Source organism: Eleutherodactylus coqui, chromosome 12, assembly GCF_035609145.1.
Source record: "Eleutherodactylus coqui strain aEleCoq1 chromosome 12, aEleCoq1.hap1, whole genome shotgun sequence".
Classification (NCBI taxonomy): Eukaryota; Metazoa; Chordata; class Amphibia; order Anura; family Eleutherodactylidae; genus Eleutherodactylus; species Eleutherodactylus coqui.
Genome location: NC_089848.1, coordinates 130,269,744 through 130,292,440, shown reverse-complemented (window position 1 = coordinate 130,292,440; position 22,697 = coordinate 130,269,744). Strand labels below are relative to the sequence as shown.

The 22,697-nt window shown below is 46.8% G+C and overlaps 1 protein-coding gene across 9 annotated transcripts in view; it reads right to left on the bottom strand.

The window, feature by feature from the left end:
• The window catches only part of KIAA1217 (KIAA1217 ortholog), a 392,222-nt gene that overhangs the window by 26,924 nt on the left and 342,601 nt on the right, over positions 1-22,697 (bottom strand). For 7 of the 9 annotated variants that reach the window (XM_066585321.1, XM_066585329.1, XM_066585322.1 and 4 more), the window contains 4 exons: positions 16,753-16,857; positions 12,734-12,786; positions 7,703-7,869; positions 665-840 (listed from right to left, as the gene is read on the bottom strand). In XM_066585321.1, coding sequence (XP_066441418.1) covers positions 665-840; positions 7,703-7,869; positions 12,734-12,786; positions 16,753-16,857 — 501 coding nt within the window. The remainder of the gene's footprint in view (positions 1-664; positions 841-7,702; positions 7,870-12,733; positions 12,787-16,752; positions 16,858-22,697) is intronic. The other 2 variants (XM_066585323.1, XM_066585330.1) reach the window with 1 other exon arrangement.

The window sequence follows — 22,697 nt, the reverse complement described above, 5'->3', positions numbered from 1 at the left end:
GCATTGTAGAGCCTCCATGCTCCCATATCACATCTAGTATCCAAGCTAGAGGCGGTACAACAGGGTACTAGAGCCTCCATGCCCGCTCCTATCACATTTTAATCCACAGTATGAATGGAGCTTCCTTGCAGCGGTCACCAGGGACATCTTGAAGAGAGCGTCTTGGTTGCTCCCAGAGGTGAAAAGCACACTACGGGATAGGAAGCAAGCCAGTGGAATACAGAAAATAAGCCAGCGCTCCGGTGTTTTGGAAGATAGCAGTCAGAAGGTGCAACTGTTTGTATTGAAATATTGTACAATGAGTATTCCTTACTTCACAGGGGGGCTTATTAAAACTTCAATACAAACAGTTGCACCTTCTGACTGCTATCTTCCAAAACACCGGAGCGCTGGTTTATTCTTTGCATTCTACTGGTTTGAGCCAATTATAGCCAAGACTGATATATCATATGATCCCCTTCCCCTTTGACAAACCTAAACTGAACTCAATAGGGCGAGTTCAAAATGGCCGCTGAAAATGTCTCCTTCACTAAAACATGCAGCCGCCCTCCCAACTAATACTTTAACACAGTGGAAGTGAAGGTTATCATTATTACACCAGTTAAGAAGATGTGTCCAGACTTTTGCCGCATCCTGTATTATGTGGGGTTTTTGCACTCCTTACCTTAACTTCAGGATGATCTGCTCTTCGTCCTGGAGGTATTTCTGCCGCTCTTGCTCTACCAGGACGCGCTGCCTCTGCACGGGGTCCTCTAGGTTCTTGACCATCTCGGTCATCTTAGTACTGATTTCCTGCTCGGCTTTCTTCATCATGGCCCTCACCATCTCCTGGTTCTGTACCTGTCGCAAAAAACACATCAAAGCTTTTAGTTTTTTTCTTCTTCCCTTTCGAAAATTTTCAAGAACAGAACTCATGCGTCACGCCGAAGACCGCGCTTAAATCAAGTCTCAGTGCAGATCTGTGGCGCATCCTAAACCCCACTGCGGTAGACAATGGGCAGAGAAGACCACCACTCAGATTGGCCCAAACTGCTGCTATTCTTTGATTTTGTGCGGTCCTGGAAGCCATACAATTAGGCGGAAGGGCCTAGTGGATGGGATTAGGAAGGGGTGAGGGCCGGAATGTCTACAGGATGGAGGACCTTCTAATATCTCGTATATTGCGTGAAAATATTAGATGCCGTAATATGAAGAACTACTACAGCAAATACACCTCTAGGCGGAGCTGCAAATGTGGAGGAAGATTCATTGACTCTCGTGGTTGGCAAAATCCAAATGTGAACCAGAAAATTCACCATGAAAATGGTTTTGTAACCCTCTTCAGGTGAACTCACTATAGGCAAACTTAATGATTGTTCGAGGACCATATACGCCTTTCTGGGTCCCCTGTGTGGTATGTATTATTCTACCAAAAGTAAGTGGACCCCTGAGCAAGAATCACAAGTACTATTTATTTCTATATGTTAGTACTTAGTGGGCCTTTGGCCCCAGTGACATCATATACTCTCCGTGGTATACTTTCTACTAACATCTGATACGCTTCAGCTAATATTTCCCTCCATTCACACTGTAAATGCCTGGAGAGTTCTCTCAAAGAAGATACACGCTGTTCATATTGCACTAGTATTTCTATATGTTAATATTTAGTGGGCCCTAATGAAATTGGATACTCTCTGGATACTTTTTACTAACGTCTGATACACTTAAGCTGGTATTTCCCTCAATTCACCCTGTAAATGTCCAGCAAGTTCTCAAAGAAGATGCTCGCTGTTCATATTTCCTGACCTGACATTCCAGTTCATCCCAGAGATAGGATTCAGGTTGGGACTCTGTGCAGCCGGTCCAATCGTGGAACAACCATATCTTCAAACCAACATAAAACAGTGTTGGATGTGTGACAAGGCGCGTTGTCCTGTTGGCAGTATGGCCGCCCATTCCCAGAGTATTGCCACATTGTCAGCAGCATATTGTCTAGAATGTGTTCATGGTTCAGAAGTAGAGACGGAGACGATGCCACAAGCTCCTCATCCGCGGACATCGGGAGCAGCACATCCTCAGAGCCAACCCGATGCATGGGCACAGGACTCGGCTGGACGTACCGCTCCGCGCCCCCAGTTATGGCATTAGTTGCTCGTCTTCTTTGCTATGAAGTCTCACAGGGGTGAAGATGTGAAGGATGTGAGGGGGGCGACAGAGCAAAGATCTACGGAGAATAGTCTAATTATTTCTCGCCCATTACTGTAAACGGCTCCTCCGCGCGTCTCAGATAGAGTCTTGGTGAAGGAGAACACTTCCAAGTTCCACGATGGAAAAGAAGCAATTAAGACGAGATTCATGTGAAATACGGATATATGAAAGGGAAGGCGTCCTTTAATGTCTTAATTACATGCAGTTCCATTTCACAGACGAGGATTCCTCGCTCCCACCGAGGAGACAGACACGGCTTTCATGTTAAACGGCAGCCACATTGCCTCAACCCAACGCGCTAAATGTGGAATCGCCCTACAACCGCCAGAAGACGCCCAGAACGTTCCCTCTGCTTATTACAGGGTGGGGGTGGGGGTGGGGGGGGTACGCAATTACAGACCGCATATAGGGGGTCACAGGTTGGAGATAGAGCCCAAGTGTGGAGGCCGATCCCCAAGTACCCCGCTATCTGCCTCCGACCTGCCCTGAATGGGGGGGTTATGTGCGTGTCTGTGGGAACGTTAACCCCTCGGTGACGCAAACTGTTCTGGCCACAAGGACACAACATTTCAAAAGCAATTACTTTTGTCCTTTCCCCCCGCCGCGGCCGTGTGAGGCCGCCTTCTGTGCGGCGCGCTGTAGTTTTTATTGGTGCCATTGTTCCATTTCTGAGTACATATAATTTATTGTAAAACTTTTATTACCTTTTTTTGGAGGGCAGGAAGAAAAAACAGCAATTCTGTCGGGGTTTTTTTTTATTTCAGCGTTAATCGTGCAGCATGAATGACATAGTGAATTTGTTTCTGTGGTTTGGTCCGATTACGACAATACCAAATTATTTTTTTAGGTTTTGCGCAATTAAAAAAACTTTTATTTATTTATTATTTTTTTTTGAATCACTGCAGCCAAAGCCCCAGAACTCTTTCTCTGTGCAGGTTTCCCATCCACAGGGCTCTGTGTGTTCAATCTATTGTACAAGCGTGCAGCTTTGAGCCCGATGCACGGTCCGCGCAGGGATGGGGGGTTGTGTATGTGACCACGCAGGAATACCTTCCCGAACTCCTGGGACCCCCCTTGATGAGCGCCGAAGCTTCGTTAACTGCTGACAGGTTCCCATTAACAGAAGGACATCAAATAATCCAAAATCCTTCACCAACGACTGGAGATCGTCCATCAAGCTATAAAGAGTTGCCTTAATTGGAGGCGGTCCGCCATTGTTAGTCACCGGCTGCATTCACACCGCTGGGTTATGGTCGTGCCCATCACAATGAGGCCCAAAACGCATTGGAAACCTCAGACACCCGTCCATCTGCCGTCCGGCGTTCACAGACCTCATACTTGCTATTCTTGTCCGTGAAAATGGCCAAAAACGGCACATGCTCTATGGATGTGTGCGCAGCCCTGGAAATACAGCAAACACCCCAAAAATACGGCCATGCGGATGGATCCGAATTGTGTGAGGATTGCGGACACTTTTGGTGATGGTTTATTTTAAGGCCAAAGGATAAAAGACGTTCTAATCCATCATGGCTGCCCTTGTAGCCCCGTCACATGACACTTGGCGGCGCCCATACACAGCGGATCCCCCTAACATGAGGGCGTGTGGGCAGCTGTAGTCGGATTATGGTCACGGCCACTTGTGGCAATAGTTATGAATATTGGCGTATATTGTGCCAATCCTTTAGAACTTCAGTCTTAAAAATTGGGCCAAATTTACAAAAGTGGCTCATAGACAAAAACAGGAAAGATGTGCTATAAATGCACCAATTTTCGCAAAGCAGCGCTGCGTGCACCAAAAATGTACAAATTTATATTTCAAAATGTTTTTTGCACCAAAAGTTCAGCTTTTTGTACTAATATAAAACATCAGCAGTCGAAGGGCTCCTCCTGCACTGCATGCGGAATCCGGCTCTGGGAGCAGCAGCGTACCTGCTTACTTTCAATTCCGTCTGTAATGCGGATGGACCTGGCGGCAAGCCGAGTCGAAAAAGTTTAAAAGCGTGCCGTTTTCACTAACGCCTGTGTGAAAGCAGCCGAATTACAGATTTTAACACATAAAATGAGGGCAAAAACATGAGAACCCCCCCCCCCCTCCATGCAGCTTATTTTGCACCACATTAATAAATGCGCCAAAGTTGCACCAGTTTGCATTCGGAAATATATTGTTGTCATTCTGCATCGTCTGCTAATATTAAATAACGAGTCAACAGTCAGAATAATCAGAACACAAAAATGGGGCAGAATCAAGAAAAAGAAAATCTATCCATATAGTTTATTTTGCGCCAATAAATGTGCAAAACGAGCGTGCAGCAAAATTTAGCGCCAGATGCCTGTTGATTTACACCAACATGAGATTTTATCAGCGCCAGTTTTTAGCGACACTTTCTTGTAGTAACACTTTATAAATGTATCGAAAACCTTTAGACAGAAGCTCGCCACGCCCAGTTTTGGGGAAGAAAAACAGAATTGGCGCGCTTGTCGGATCTTTTGCTTCTTTTTACTATTTGTAAATTTGCCTGATACTTCATGCAACTTAATTCTGGCGCAGTTTTAGTCACAAATCTGTGGGAAACGCGTTCATAAATAAGGGCCTAAAACGGCGTCTGCGCTCGGTACTGAACAAAAAAAGTGCAATTTACAAAACCGCAAATAAAACGAACTGCTCACCGGCGCCCGACTGATGTTCGTCTCATATCAAGTAATCCTTCTTTCCTGCATTCCCCAGCCCCTCACAACGGTACGTGAATAGTCCTGAGCTGTAATACACACAAGCCGCCTGTAGGTGGTGCCATGTGCATGGTTAGTTAGCGGTGGTGCTGGAGGACCAGAGATCTATAGAATAAAGTGCTGGCGATTCCATTCGGGGCTGGATGACTGTTCAACTGACTCCAGCGAAGGTCGTTCGACCGCATCGCTCTTCTGTAGTTCTACAGATGCCATTGGATCAGCGTCTGGTGACATCACAGCGCCGCGGCTCTATGGACGTGTCACCGTCCGTAAGTGCTGCCCCTGCTCTGTAAGCGCTGTTTATTACCCATAGCTTTTACAAGGGTCTCTGGTGTCCATCTAGAAATGGTTTTACTGGGTAATTACTTCTTGCCGTCTGTCAATGTATGGGCTCAACCTCCAATAGTCCGGAGCTGTAATACCGCCCCCTAGAAGTCTCTACTGCACCCCTGTGCTGCTCCAATTTCAAGGTTTTTTTGCATTCCTTCACTCATTAGATAAAAAAATGTTCCAATCCGCAGCCCTACGCAAACCCTGATCGGGGGTTTTAAATGCTGCTGATTGCGGCTGCTGTGGGCGGGTGTTAGCTGTCAAAGACAGACGGCACCCGCCATGTATGAGCAGGATCGGCTACCGATCCCGCTCCATATCAACCCGATATGTCTAAGAAGTCAATGTATGCCGAGGAGCGTGAAGGGGTTAACATTACTAGCTTCTCAAAGTTGAACAATTGCACACTGGGACAGATATAGACCCCCTTATATTATCATAAAGTTAACGTTTGCTACATCCACGCCCTCCTGTGCACGATCAACCGCCATTACTAGCCCCTCCCGTCCGTAAGGAGGTCTCTCCCCTCTCCCTCCGCTCACACACTGCTTCTGGACTGCCACTTTCTATAAGTCTTTCTTTCCCCATGACGTCGTCTTCTTACTTTCCATACTTGCTGCCAGCAGCATATTCCATGTCGACAATGACTAAACCCGGCCAACTCCGTGCCCGCACCCCCTGATTAGGTGTCATGGAGAAGGCGATGGGTTCTCACAGATCCCCAATGTGCGGAGATACCGAGGCGCTACGGAACGAGGAGGGGATGGCGGCTCAGCAATGAACATCTGGGAATGTGATATAAGGACACAGGTGCTGGAGACGAGGGAGCGGTACGTGCGCTGGAGACGTGGCCGAAACCTTTTATCATTCTCTGTGACTCTATAGGGACCAGAGATGGAACTTCCTGCAGATGATGGGAGCGACCAAAGCGCCAGTAATCTTTTTTTACTTTAATGTCCCAATTCCAGTGTATTGGCCCGGCCTCCGGTATTAAAACAGCTGGGATCCCACCTGTTGGACCCTTGTAATATAGCATTTATCATCTATACCCAAGGCGCCCCTTCCATGAGGTGACCTGAGCCTGCTGCCTCAGGCAGCGGTCTGCGAGGCCTCACAGATCTGGTGGGCTGCTGCCCGGCCGGTGTTTTATTTTTACTGGCCATATTAATAACCAGTAAAAAATAATAGCCAACTATGCTGTCATCAAAGGAGTCACGGCCCCTGATGACAGTAGAGCGGCCGCCAGACCAGAGCTGCAGGCGGAGTGAGGGCACTGCTTGTGGGGTTGCTGCCTAGCACTATTATTACTGGGATCACTATGGCTGTCCCTGTTACTACTGGGGCTACTATTACTATTAGAGCCACTATAGGCGTCACTATTACTACTGGGGTCATCATGGGGGACACTATCACTACTGGGGTCATCATGGGGGACACTATCACTACTGGGGTCATCATGGGGGACACTATCACTACTGGGGTCATCATGGGGGACACTATCACTACTGGGGTCATCATGGGGGACACTATCACTACTGGGGTCATCATGGGGGACACTATCACTACAGGAGTCATCATGGGGGACACTATCACTACAGGAGTCATCATGGGGGACACTCACTATTACTCCTGGGGTCATCATGGGGCACACTCACTATTACTCCTGGGGTCATCACGGAGGACACTATTACTCCTGGGGTCATCACGGAGGACACTATTACTCCTGGGGTCATCACGGAGGACACTATTACTCCTGGGGTCATCACGGAGGACACTATTACTCCTGGGGTCATCACGGAAGACACTATTACTCCTGGGGTCATCACGGAAGACACTATTACTCCTGGGGTCATCACGGAGGACACTATTACTCCTGGGGTCATCACGGAGGACACTATTACTCCTGGGGTCATCACGGAGGACACTATTACTCCTGGGGTCATCACGGAGGACACTATTACTCCTGGGGTCATCACGGAGGACACTATTACTCCTGGGGTCATCACGGAGGACACTATTACTCCTGGGGTCATCATGGAGGACACTATTACTCCTGGGGTCATCACGGAGGACACTATTACTATTGGGGTCATCATGGAGGACACTATTACTACTGAGGCCATCCTGGAGCTCACTCTTAGGCAGCATAAAGGCTTGAGGCACCCCTATAAGATGATATCGGCTTTGCTATACATACGGCATTACCTTCATAGGTGGCGCTATATAGCATACATATATGACATACAAGCATACAAGCATATTTCACCTTCACTAAACAACAAGGGGACCGCTGAGCTTTCAAATGCTGGGGCTCAATGTGAGTCTGAATCTGCCCGCGGCTGAACCATCCTGGAAGCGCCATCACTGAGCCGTTGAATAGCGAGGTTAGATGTTCTGATTCTGAATTGAATCTTTGGACCTTCATGCCAAATTTCGAGGAGATGAGACGACGACTTACCTGCAGCTGTCTCATCTTCTGCAGCTGGAGTCGGAGTTCTGCCACATTGCGCCTCATATCATGGAGACTGACTTGCATATTGGTTGAGCCGGTGGGTGGAGCTTGAGACATGACAGCCGTAGTTTCAATAATGGTTAATGCGTTCTTCCCGCTGGAGGCGGAGTGACCTGCACAAACAACGCGATCGGTTATTTAAGGTCATAGAAAAAGATTTATCAACCTGAGATTAGATGCAATGGCCTCTTACCGGCAACATGTACTTCTAGCATCACGGAGTATTGCGGCACCTCTCAGCTACAGTCTTCTAAAAATACAATCGGTAAATTCTTCCTATAAAGCCGAGAGCCTTAAAGGGGGATTCCGGGTACAGAACCATTCATTTCACGTTTTCACCATTCATTGGATAGCTGTACACTAATAGATGGGCGGGGTCTGATCGCTGGGAACTCCATCAATCCTGAGAACGGGCGTCCCGTTTCCCATTATGGAGTCAGGGAGGAATTGTTTTCCTCCAAATGAGGTAAATTGGCTTACCAAAATTGAATACCCCCATGTGATTGAAACCTAAAAGTGTCTCCCCTAATGATATTTCAAAAAACAGCGTCACTCGTACCCACGGCCGTGTCTGGTATTCCATTCAAGTGAATGGAGCTGAGCTGGAATCCCAGACACAGCCAATAGACAAGAGGGGCGCCGTTTGTGGCGCAAAAGCAAACCCTTTCTTCTAATTGTAGACATCACCTTTAGCCTTCTTTTATTAAGTGAGACAGACGTCAATCCTTAATCTTAATCTCAGACACTCACATACATGTCAGAGCCAATTCACCTCCGTAACCCAAGTACCCAAAGGAACCTTACACAAGAACAGGGACACCCTGTAAACCCCACGTCGAGGACTTCCTGATCAACTTTAAACTCAAGATCTCGGTGCAGCAAGGCAACAGCCCCACCAGCGAGCGACTGATACGTATCAGCAGGAAACCTTGGAAGTTTCCATTTAGTAGCCTTTTTTGCACAACTGATACAATGTTCCAGTACATTCCTCTACTATCAGGAGAGCTGGCTGGTAGACAATTGGGGGTTGACGAATGCAAATTTTGTGCTGGCAGAACCTATGCCCTTGGATTATGTGAAGTGAACATGCAAATATAGGACTGGTAACATGAAAGAAGACTTTGTCTGGAGCAAGTGGAGGCAGCGACTGTGTGCAGTAATCAGAGGATTATCTGCTGCACCTCCCTAAATCCAAAGGATATGAAAATGATGGACATTATGGAGAGAGGAGCCAAGAGGATCTTGTACAAACTTCCTGAGCTCCAACAGACAGGCCAAGACAGGAAGAGTTGGCCATTAACAGGAAGACAGAAAATGCTCCCTGGGTTTGTGTATTTACAGAAGAAGCCTACAAAGGAAGGGCATGGCTTCCTCTGGAGTTAAACTTGGAGCACCTAACTAGAACGTATCTGTGCACACTTCTGGTCCAATATAACCAGGAACATTTATATTTGTCAAGGTTCCTAATATGATAACACGTGAATACAGACTATAGCATAGCAGGAGCTGCCACCTACCCGGTCTACAAGATGAAGATATACCCAATGTACAACATGAAGACCTATTCAATGTCCAAGATAAAGACCTACCCAGTCTACAGAATGAAGACCTTACCTATCCCACAATATAAAGACCTACCCAGTCTACAGGATGAAGATATAACCAATGTACAATCGGAAGACCTATTAAATGTAGAAGATAAGGACCTATGCAGTATACAAAATATAGACCTTACCTTTCCTACGATATAAAGACCTACTGAATCTACAGGATGAAGATCTATTCAGCTATAAGATGAAGACCTACACAGTCTACCAAATGAGGGCTTTATCCATTCTACAAGATGAAGAGCTACCCAGGACAGAAGAGTTCCAAAGTTCTGAAAGTAACCCATCTGTAGAATCTGCCTAGCGCTACCTCTTCTCAGGGATATGGATTTCATCTGTACATAGATACTTTTTGTTCTGGTAATTTGGCTCCAGCACACGGCTCAATGTCAGTCAGGAGGTGACAGCCGAGAAATAATGTTAGAGACTTGTTTTTTCTTCTTCTCGATGGAAGGCTTCATGTTGTTTTTACATCCCCCACAAATGGGTTAATCACAGTCTCCAGTTCATTGTGTTTAGCACGACAAACAATACGGCCTTCTGCTTCTGCTGAAAGGAAATTTATTTTGGACGGCAAGCAACATTTCTGCGGCTGTTTTGACTGAGCTTGTCTTTTTGGTATACAAACACGGAACAATCGTTATCAATTAGGTGGATAATAAGGAAGGATTTTCTATCGAACCGCTGAACAGTTAAAGGGAAGACAAATAAAACCGCCCGTATAACCAAGCTATGAGCTGACCAAACCGCACGGTACTGGAGGTCAAACACACCAGGAGACCAAATGAGCGGCTTTCCAAACATGACCTGTACTTTCCCTAAAGGGATTGGTGGTTTACGATGCTTGTCCTCTAAGGGGGCTTTAACACAGAATGAGCATCGCTATGACTGGAGGCAGAGCAAGCCGGGGATCGGTATGGCCCACCCACCGCCATTCGCAGTCGTTCATAAGCGATAACTGCCTGTTCACACGGAACGATCCGTCCTTCCGTTTTCTGCATGTAGAATAGGAATGACAAGCCAAAGCCTTCTCATTCATGGTTCAGTCGGTGGAGCATTTACATTAAACAATTATTATCAATCAGATTCTCGCTGGATCGTGGGAACCCCAACGATAATCGTTCCGTATAAAAGCCCCTCCCGCCCTGTAGGCGGAGCCTCTAGAAATGTTAATGAGTGTCCTTAAGAGGGCAGCCAGCGCTACAAACTATAATCGGCCAGGACCTGCCAGCACTTGGTGATCAGTGCGGTTCTGATCTCGAGGACCATCACCAATCCTAAGAATGAACTCTTTAGAGACCGGTACGTAGGGGGGAACCCCATGGAGTTATTGGGCTTTATACGGTTTGGAGATCACATAGGGGAGAAACAGGAAGCGGTGCGGTGGCCATGTGGTGGGAAAAGGAGGATGGTGTGGCTGGACCTGAGTCGTTACGGGGCCAGAAAGAAGCAATTCTACTTAGTACATGGGGAAAGATGCCCAAGACAAGGCGGAACTGGTGCAGTGATGGAAGACAGTATTTACCCTACGAGACTAATTTCATTCACCACCCCCTTTTTCTACCCTTCTGGCATGACCTCCTACCCGCCTAGCTGGAGTGGTGTTGCTAATCAAGCACCGGAGTTAACAAGACTGGCACTGTTGCTTGTTGGCATTAGAGTTGTGTCTTCTGATCATCTAACGTGCAGAGTCAGCATGCAATCTGTTCTTCCGTTGACTATAGCTGTGTCGAGGCTGGGGTGCGAGGGGCTCCCCGACTACCACCGGATTTTATGTGGAGAGCGGAAGTCCTCAATTTGCTTCACCCATTGGAATAAGTCCCAGGCTCCCAAACATATTGTCCCCAATGGAAAGCTCTTCCAAAGGGCCAAATAGACCCGTTTCTTGCGCCCATCTTCGGACGTGGCTCTCCCTGTCACATGTATAAAAACATGTAACCAGTAGCAGTCAATAAGGCCGTGCTCCCATTTATCAGTTGTGTCCGGCTAGTAGATTCATGAATTTGACACAACTGGTGCCATTTTGGTGCACTTTTTGCAGCCGTCCGACGTCCAACCTTTTTTTGTCCACTACAGGGAGACGTCCGGCATCAGAACCGACCCGCCAGATACCATGAACTGCCCCATAGAAAACTGCGGGATCGTTCTTGCATCAGATCACTGCAACGCCAGCCGGGCTGCTGGGCATGTAGGAACCCCGCCTAAGATTGTTCCTTACTGTAGTTTTAGTTATACCAAAGCAGACAAAGTATGTTTTTCATAAAAATACCACAAAATTGCCAGTTATTTCAGGTTGGTAACAGCATACCAGACAGGAAGACATTGCCGCCCCCGCAATCACAACTTTATCGCATGTTTTTTTAGTTCTGCAACATCTGCACATAAGTCTAGGAATGCTATAAATTCTCTAGAGGGGTCATGTATTAAGGAATCCATAGATCTTAGGAAAACGCTCTTAAAGGGGTCGTCCAGGACTTGACCATTGATGACTTATCAGGATAGGTTAGCAACAGTTGATCATCAGGGGTCCGCTGCTTGGGACCCCGGCACACGGGTGTCTGCCAGGCCTGCTGTTATTGTGGACAGAGCTGGAGGTAGACCGCTCTGTCAACACTGCAGGCACAGCTTCCACCGAGTTCAATGCAATATCAACCCAGGCTGCTGCACTACGGGCGGAGCCGTCCGCTTTTATCTGTTCGTACGGACAGCATGTAGGTGAACAGCTGACTGCCAGCACCCTGAATGGTGGACTGCTGCCGATCAACTATCTGGAGGATGGGTCATCAATGGGTTATCCAGCCTTTAAAAACTGATGGCCAGTCCTCAGGACAGGTCATCACTATCTGATTGGTGTGGTCTATCAGACGACAGCAACACTCCCTGCGCTCTGCCTGTGGCGCAGCACAAATTCCCCATTCATTCCCCATGTGTCAGCCAATCATCCAGCATCTTTTGGGCATGCTCAGTTCTCCCATGTTGCAATAATTTGGGGCAATTTTTGGAACAACTCATAGTCTATCACCATAACAACCACTTAACCCTTTAGGGAAGCCCCTTACACTCTGATGCAAACATTGAAGAGGTTGCAGTGCTTGCATGAGAACTGTGGCCCCTTTAATCAACTGAACAGCGGGGTTCATGGCAGACCCCCATCATCGGGTAATGATGGCCTATCCGATTCTAAAGGTTACCCCTTTAAGTCCTGGATAACCAATTTAAAAAGAGTCTGCATTGGCATTTAGGGCAGGAGTGAACGAAGCCTACCGGCATTCTGATAGCCTGAGTTAGATATGGTACCATTTATGTGCAGGATCTGCAAAAAAGGCACAACCACAAACCAGCCCCCCCCCCCCCCCCCCCTATACTGTACCTGGGCTGTCGGTGACCGGCGGAGTGCTGCTTGCAGACTTTAAGACTTTTTCACTGAAATAAGGAAACAAGAAAGTTCAGTTATTGGCTAAAGAAGAGAAATAACAGAACCTGGAGTGTTCCGTCACAGACGGCGTAAACCCCCATGATGCCCTGCGGCAGCATTATACAGACAGGAAACAGACTATACAAATGTTACATCCCGGTGTATTAGAATATTTAGAGGCTCATTTTCTAAAGTCAGCCATAGGGAACAGGCAACCTCTGTTATTCTAGAAGGGCAGGGCATGGATAAGGGACGCTATCAAAGTGAAGGTTAAAGGGGTTGTCCAGTGACTTATGGCCTACCCTTAGAATAGGTGATCATTAGTAGATCGGCAGGGGTCTGCTGCCAGGGACCCCTGCTTATCAGTTGTTTGCCAGGTCAGTGTGTTCATGCACTGAGCTGATTTCTGCAGGAAGCAGACAGCTCCATTCACACTGCAGTGGCCAAGCTTGGTATTACAAGCATTTAGTTTAAAGCCTGCAATACCAAGACTGGCAACTGCAGTGGGAACGGAGCTGTCTACCTCATGTAGAAATCAGCTCAATGCATGAGAAAACCAGCCCGGCGAACAATTGATCATCGGGGATGGCAGACCCCCACTGATATACTGTTGATGGCCTATCCTGCACAAATGCTAGCAGTAGTTTAAAAATGGAAAACCCTTTTATAATAACCAGGGGGTATGCTAATGTGTTAGAAGAGTGTGTTAGAAGATATCACATGCATGATGCAGTTTTTTTGTAGAATGTTTTTTTTTTTTTTAATTTAAAGCGACCCTCCGCTCTTCCTCTTACTAAGGCTTATCGGCCTCTGTCTAGGATCATCATTTTCCTGATGACTTTTTCCTCACCGGTGGTTTAGTAATCTTAACTTCTGCACTTGCTGGAACAGAAATCCGTTCCTGATGCACTGATCTCCTGGTGAGCTTGTGCTGGGCTTATGTTTATACACAGCAGCCAATCGGAGGCTGCGTAGCTGCAGTGGGAGGGAGGAAGCAGCAGTATAAACCAATGATGAGACAAGGGGCGTGTCTGAGACTCCTGCAGACACTGTAACTAATCACAGATCACAGCTCTGCAATAATGGAGCTGAGCTAAAAAGCGGCCAAAGTGCAGGTTCTGAGGACCATGAAGAGCAGCTAAGCATCACCTGTAGGCACTGACTTACGGATCACTTCTACTGACTGGACAGTCACTCTAAAAATACATGTCCATCACAACTAGTATCCTCCATGCAGATAACACACTAATAATTGTATCTGAAAGGGATAGTCTAATTACTAATTTCACCATCTTCATGAGTGTTGCAAAGGGGTTGTCCCAAGATATCAATTCATCTATTCACAGGAGAGGGGATAAGTATCTGATAGGTCCCACCGCTGAGATAACCGCTGATCATGAGAATGGGGGTTAAGCATGCGCGCTGCTGCTTCATGCATCTCTATGGGACTGATGAAGAGAAGCATAGCACAGCATTCGGCAGCCTCGGCCATAGAGATGAACAGAGCGGTGATGCGCATGCTTGACCGCCACTCCATTCATACGAAGCAAGGCAGAAGAAAGGGGATCTCTGGCAGGCTGGTTCACTGACGGACTGATGCGACAGACATGGAGGAGGCGTTGCCGGCCTAGTTCGCTGGTCAATCAATGGTCAGATTAGTGTTGGAGACTGGAGTGGTAAATTGTATATAAGAGCTGTTGGCCGATGGTTCGCAGACCTCTTCACCAGACGTTGGGCGAATATAGAATTAACTCCTTTAGGGCCAGAGATGTTTCCTATCTTTTGAGCGTGCTTTTCATAGACTCCTATGGGAGCTGGAAATCACGCACCCCGCACCTCCAATCATGTGAACGGGCTACTTCAAACAGCTGGAATTCACCCGGTCACGTGATCTTTTTGCGCACCTATTTGTGCGCAGAAAAACCGCTCGTCTGACGGAGGCCTTAAAAAAGTAAAAAATCAAAGATTTCAGAAAAATTGCTTTCTGTTGCCGTTCTCGGAGATCCTTAACGCTCATTTTATTTTGGCGATTGGGCTGTGAGAGGCTCTTTTGTAGGGTGAGCTGTAGTCTTAATTAGTACCATTTTGGGAAACGCGTCCTTATTAGATCACTTAACATTTTTTAGCAAGGATACAGAAAAATTGTATTTCTGGTATTCAGTTTTTTTTCTCTTTTAACGGCCCTCACCATGTGGGCTGAATATCACGATATTTTAATAGTTCGGACTTTTACGTACACAACGAAGAAAGGGTTTTTTGAATATTTAATTTTTTTAATTTAACTGTTAAAAAAAAGCCTAATTAATTCTAGTTTTGTACATCTTTATTGAGTCCCCACAGGGAACTTGAACTTGTGATCATTTGATCTCTTGTACTGTGTAGTGCAATACTTCAGTAATGCAGTATATAGCAATTTTTGATGTTGCCTATCAAGCCCTGCCATGGGCAAGGCTAGATAGGCATCTATGCACAGCAGCCTTGGGCGCCATCAATAGGTTCCAGGCTGTCATGCTAACTCATCAGCACCGCCCGATCATGCTTTGGGGGTGCTGCTAGTGTGTAGAAAGGGGTCCACTCTCCCACTGACTGCTTAAATGTGCAGTGAGTAGAGATGAGCGAGCGTACTCGGAAAAGCACTACCCGCTTGAGTAATGTGCTTTATCCGAGTATCGCTGTGCTCGTCCCTGAAGATTCGGCTGCCGCCACAGCTGACAGGTGAGTCGCAGCGGGGAGCAGGGGAGAGCGGGCAGGAGAGAGGGAGAGAAAGATCTCCCCTCCGTTCCTCCCCGCTCTCCCCTGCAGCTCCCCGCTCCGTGCCGGCACCCGAATCTTCAGGGACGAGCACAGCGATACTCGGATAAAGCAAATTACTCGAGCGAGTAGTGCTTATCCGAGTACGCTCGCTCATCTCTAGCAGTGAGCTTTGACTGCAGCATCTAAAAGAGTTAATTGCTGCAATCAGAGCTAACGCTGATCGAATAGTTCCCGGCAGCTGTCAGCTATCAGAAACAGCCGATAGCCACTGGACATAGAGCAGATGCAGTTCTTGAACCCGCTCTACACACTTCACGACTGCCCAATGTAAATCTAAATCAGGCAGCCATGAAGTAGTTAAATGTTCAATTTTAAACTGCCCTTGGCCACCAGGATATCCACCGCTGGCCGTCCATAGTCTTCATTGTCTTTGCGACTTTTGGACCAGGAAATTGAACATTTAATTATATGTTTGCCCAGCTGTCTGATGAAGAGGTCTGCAGGCCTCGAAACGCGTTACCTGCTGGTTCAAGATATAGCGCAATTCTTTTTAACTGCATTATTGACTCCGCTTCTCTTCTAAGTCCACATCTGCCAGTGTTGCCAGCAGAGTCCTTTTATATCATTCACCACTCCAAGAGAATGGGGGTATTGAATGAATAGAGCTCGACTGGTGGGAGTCCGCTGATATCTCGGTACAACCCCTTTAACTCTATGTCCGTGTCTTTTGCTAATCGCTTTCTTGCAGCATTTACTAGATTTACAGATTATTAGCCCCTAAGGTTCCTAATACCTGAAGCTGGACCCCCTCTTCACAAACACAAGTAGATTAGGATACAGGGGTGCGGGCTAAGTAACCCGAGGGTCATACCATTTGTCCCTCCTCCAGGCCATAGGTATGAGGTGAAGTAGCGCTGGGTCCGAGGAAGAGGAGATGCGGTCAATCAGCACCAGGGGGTCCCTGTTTTGATTTCTCCCCTTCCATGGACACTCGCGCTTCTAAACAGAGTAGCCCGCAGTCCGCATAGACTTAACTCCTTTCTTTCCAGGCTGCACAGTTGTCGCGGTGACCTCTTCTGCGCGGCTACTCTTTGCTACATTTGCACTCTCCACCCATCTCTGACCGAACCCCCTTATAATACAGTCGCGTTTGCTGCCAACATGGTGCATTCCTCCCTGGGCACGGGCTGGATGGAAATGAAAGGCTTTCACATATTTACCCAGGTGCATCCTTATTGCTGCTGGGGCTGGGCCCTTTTAAAAGTGCATTCTGGACCAGGCCAGTAAGACTAGCAATCTGTTTCTCCATGGCATGCATCCTCTCTCTGTAAAACAAGGGAATAGCCTATTACTAGAATCTGCCATGACCGTCATGTACACACAAAACAGGGAAAAAAACAGTTTTTGCAAAAACAAAAGTGTAGATTCTTATGTATATATTTTTGAAAGGGCGACATGGGCCGTCGGTGACGGGATTCACCATATTGTAGAGCAAAACGAAAACTCCCCTGCGGCGTCACAAGAGGGTGCGGATTAAGTGGTATGTGGAGGGCAAGTAAAGTAATGGCTGCAGACAGTGTAGCCCCGTCCGTGCGTGTCCCGTGAGGTGCGAGACCCCCCAGGGCAGAGCAGCTCGTAGGGCAGCGTAGTACAGGGGTGTCACCACATCTTTCAGTTCGTGAATACGCAGCATATTTATGGATCCAATCCCGGCGTACTTTGCCTCTGCCCTAAGGAGTGTTTTGGGAACATTTCACCAACTTCTGCTGACTCCCATCATTTTTCCCTTTCTCCGACTACCTGGCAGTTTAGATTCAGGTGTTTGTGCTGGGGGACTTGTGCCCCAATACTTCTGGAATAGAGCCTTGCTCTGGTCCGTCTGTTCTCCTCTCCACACCTTTTGATATATCCTTTAAAATACAATGTTATAATTCCAAACGGCTTTTCGAAGTCAACTGTAATGCTGCTGTGGCCCTCGGTGAACAGGAGGTGACCCCCCACTCTACAGGAGAGCTATGCACATGTCATTTTAATAGACTTCACTGACAGCAATCTATTCATCAAGGTCATCAACCAAAACCATGAAGGTCAAGCATCCAGCGACCTTAAATTCATTTCCACATTTCTGGAGTAGACATCCCACCAATTCAACTGGCCTATCAGTTCCCATAAAGGGGCATCGAAGATTAGAGGACCTTCTGTTTCCATAAACAGAACCACTCAGGTCGATGAGCACGGCCGGCCTTAGCTATGTGCAACTCATGCGGCAGCACGGGGCGATGACTGCCTGTTTGTAGGGGAACCACCTGGTGCATTTAGGCTGGGGACAATTACCCCCTTTAGATCCACATGGCCAGATGACCATCTTCCTCCATATTGCCACATCTTGCTGAACTACATGAATCATTCTCCTCCTGGCTCTGTCTTCTCCTCCCGGATGTTCTGAGGTGCTACTGTCAGCCTACTGATGCCTCCATAACATGATCACTTAGTTTTGCTACTGCATTAAAGCTATGAGCTTAGTTCTGGGGCTGTATTTATGGTATGAGTTTGGTTCTGGTGCTGTACTTATGTACTGAACTTCATTCTGGTATTGTATCTATGTGCTGAGGATTGCTTATGCTGCATTTATGTACTAAGCTTGATTCTGGGGATGCATGTATGAGCTTGGTTCCGGTGCTGTATTTTTGTACTGAGCTTAGTTCTAGAGCTGTATTTATGGTGTGAGTTTGGTTATGGTGCTGTACTTCTGTGCTGAGCTTGGCTCCAGTGCTGTATTTATGTACTGAGCTTGGTTCAGGGGATGCATGTATGAGCTTGGTTCCTGTGCTGTATTTATGTACTGAGCTTAATTCTGTAGCTGCAGTAGGAGTTTGGTTATGATGCTGTACTTATGGGCTGAGCTTGGCTTCGGTATTGTATCTATGTGCTGAGGTTGACTCATGCTATAGTTATGCACAGAGCTTGGTTCTGGTACTGCATTTATTTACTGAGCTGTTCTGGTGTGGGCATACTGCTATTTTGCAGGTTTTGCACAAGCAAAATAAAGGCAGTGTGATATATCATTGTATTCTTATGTAGGCACCAAAACAGTTAAGTACAGGGTGCCATCTAACTAAAGGCTGGCACTGACTATGAGCTCTATCTGGCATCACAGCTCAGGCTAATACACTAGAATGGTGATGAGCTGCAATACCAAACACATCCTATGGAGAAAAGTGGCGCCACTTCTAGAAAAAAAAAAAAGACTTTTCCTAATGCTGGACAACCTCATGACATACCCTAAAAGGTTCCATCCACTTGAGGACAACGGTGGGGTAATATACATTCTTTGTGTATGATGAAGACCGATGGACGCTGCGCCCCGGCTTACGGCGCGACGATGGAACCGGTTGTTCATCCTAAACTTGTCCTTAGATCCTTTCATTGCATATGGATTCCTGACTCCATAATAAAGAGAAGACACTTACTGCGGAGCGTCTCGTGACGGTGATGATGGCCAGCTGTAGGACAAAATATAGGTTTTCCAAGCGGCGCAGCGAGATACCCGGAAGCGCTATTTCTGGATTGAGCAATCTGGAAACAATTCTGAATTTTAAGTAAATTATGACTTTTCAAGGATGATCTTGGCTTACTCCGGCAAACCGCAGCATATATCATCTTCGGGAGAAACAGCTCGGAATCGGGACAGAAATGCGAAAACGGACTGTGTTTTTTCCTGTCACAAGTTCTATTATTTGCGATGCGGTGAAGGAAGATGAAAGGAAAGCGAGGAGAATTCCTCATATTTTATTCCATCAAGAAGAGAGAAGTTCGGGGTGTTATTATCACCGGCTGGCGAACGCAGGAGATTAGAGGAGAGATGCGACGTCGCCGTTCCTGAACAAAGACACCTATGTTTATAGGTTCCTGAGTGACATCAAAGATAATAACATTTCCCTTCATACTGTCCTCCCGGTGTGCGTTCTCCAGTCATGTAGAAAGTATTAAACCATTACCTCAGCGCTCAACCACTCCGCAAAGTGGACAGAGTAACATTCAAAATGGAGATTCCACCAAGCCATAAATACGGCTACTAGTAGGCTGAGGCAGCGGCGCGGCACACGGGGGCAGATACTATTGCCATAGATTTAAAGGGCCACCCCGGCCAAACACCCGGCTCACCTGATTATATGGGGCCGATACATTCTTCCATACATTTAGACATTGATTTACCAACTAAAGCCAAATAACCCAGAGATCAAACAATACTGCCATACAGTACCAAATAAAGCTACCCACATACCGAAACAATACGGCCATATAGTCATACCGGAGGTCAAAACATCTGTACCGTACCATGGCAAAATACTACAGCCATATAGTATCAACTAAATATTGCTTTATAGTGCTCAAAAAATACCGTTATGAATCATTAGGCTCATCACTTGAATAATACCGCCATACTGCGCTCAAAGAATAGAATACTACACAGTTACATTTCATAAATATGCACAGAATGATACCAACATACATCATATACACGTTGTACATATGCATTAAAATTGAACGACTATTAATGAGGCCTGGTCATCAGTGCTAGACTAACAGGGCCAGGATTCACTGCCAACCGTGTTTTTTTTTTTTTTTTTCGTGTAATGGCGAGGAGAGTACACTGACAATGGCGTCATCGAGGAAAGATCCAGCGAAAGGAGATCCTGTGGATGGAAGCAATTGTCACTGAAAGGGGTCAGAGGAGGGTGTCTGGAATCGTTCTGACCAACAGGCTGCATAGTCAGCCGAATACAACGCCGGTGTCCCAACTAATGTGTCTGAATGTACAACTCACAGTTCCTCAGGACGGATGACCTATAACAGCAGGCGACCAGTTCAGCGCCATTGTGTCTAAGAGAAGTAAAAAAGGCAAGACTCCAGCGGGCAAAAGAGCGCAAAACTTGTATCACTGAGCAGCGGAAAAACATCTCCTGCTCAGATGGACCCAGATCTCTGTTGTCCTGTGTTGATGGGAGGTCAGAATTTGGTGCAAGCAGCATGAATCGCTGACCCCTGCCTGTCATACTGGTCAGGACATGTCAGCACCTCCATCTAATCTTCAGGGACTACAAGAAGCTTCCTGTCCGCAGGGGCCGGTATTCCTGCAGAAGGATTGCATAAGCTTGTGGAATGCCATGACTAATTGCTGTGGTTCTTAAGACCAAAGGAGTCCAACTCTCTACTAGATGGGTCTCTAATACAGCGGCCACATAAGCCTACACATAGACGACACATGTGGCTACACCCCAGCGGGCGGTCACATAAATCTATAGCCAAAATCAAACTGTTACAAAGTTACATAATTGTCTCCATTCTACTTTCCATACAGTAAAACAAAGTATCCTTCCATCCTCCACGGAGCGTCCCGTGTGGTGAAGGGCCCGGCTCGGGACCAGATCACATAATCACGGGTTTGGATCTCCTCTAATGCGCTGCAGATAGTTAATAAGCAGTTCTCTGCGCCGCCGGCCAGAACGTTACAGCATAAATGCAACCAAATGTCATAATCAACTGGCTCAGCCCAAAGTTCCAGTGGGTTTCTGGTTCCCGGCATCGCCGCTCCGCAGCCCTTTGATTTATTTAAGTGGCAGAATAATGGTGAAGGTCGAGGCGGCCAATATCTAGATTTATTATGAAATGTGGGTTTCTTTTTATTGCCTATAAATCACACACAGAGGGCATTCTGGGAAGGACGGTGGTCTTGACATGACAACTGAAGAGACGAAGACGTGGTGTTATTAACGGTTGTGATTGCACCCACAGGCACGCTCAGTATTTTCACCCTACTATATTACAAAGACTCTACACTTCAGTCTTATACCGCGCTCGGCTATCTCCAGCAGTAGAGGGCATCTGTGACCGCAACTTTATTCATGGGGGGGCTCGGTACCCCTTGTTCTCATGAGCTGGGGGGGGGGGGGGGGGGGAGAGCGAACTTGCAACCCCCTGTGATAAAACACATCCATCATGTGGATAGGTGATAGGTTGTTATAATAGGAGAACCCCTTGCAGGCTTTCGGTCCTTGGGAAAAATCTGTTCAGGGACCAGAGGTAGAATTGTCGCCAAAAAATACTGGCCGATGTAAAAGGGGGTGTGGCTAGAGGCATGGCGTATCACAACATATCGTTCTGGTAACTGCAATAGGTCATATGTCAAAAAAACCCTAAAATTTGGGTCTATAGCAACCTGGTGGCCAGTCTAGTGAACTACACCAACTGCATATGTCATATGCCAACTGACCAATGAGAAACTGTCAAATTCCCTCTCTTTCTGTAGGACGAATTAAGATGATGGGGGCATAATGGGAATGGTTTTTTTTGTATCTCCTTTAAAGTTTGATAGATTTGACATACAACCTGTTGCAGCTACCACGATGATTTGTTTTTACATATGTTACTCCAGTGGCTGTAGTGGTGATAGTGTCTCCTCTAAGTGACCCCCCCCCCCCCCTAGTAATAGTTCTCTCTCTCTCAGTGGCCTCAGTAGTAATACTTTCTCTCTCTCTCTGACCTCAGAAGTAATACCTCTCTCTGAGTGGCCTCAGTAGTAAAAGTTCTTGCTTTCTTAGTGGTGTCAGTAGTATTAGTTCTCTCTATGTGGCCTCTGTAGTAAAAGTTCTCTCTTTCTCAGTGGCCTCAGTAGTAATAATGCTCTCTCTGTGGCCTCTAGTAAAAGTTCTCTCTCTCAGACCTCAGTAGTAATACGTCTCTCTCTCAGACCTCAGTAGTAATACTTCTCTCTCTCAGACCTCAGTAGTAATACTTCTCTCTCTTAGTGGCCTCAGTAGTAATAATTCTCTCTTCCTCTCAGTGGCTTCAGTAGTAATACTTCTCTCTCTCTCTCAGTGGCTTCAGTAGTAATACTTCTCTCTCTCTCAGTGGCCTCAGTAGTAATACTTCTCTCTCTCTCTCAGTGGCCTCAGTAGTAATACTTCTCTCTCTCTCAGTGGCCTCAGTAGTAATACTTCTCTCTCTCTCAGTGGCCTCAGTAGTAATACTTCTCTCTCTCTCAGTGGCCTCAGTAGTAATACTTCTCTCTCTCTCACTCACTCTCAGTGGCCTCAGAAGTAATAGTTCTCTCTCTCTCAGTGGCCTCAGTAGTAATACTTCTCTCTCTCTCTCAGTGGCCTCA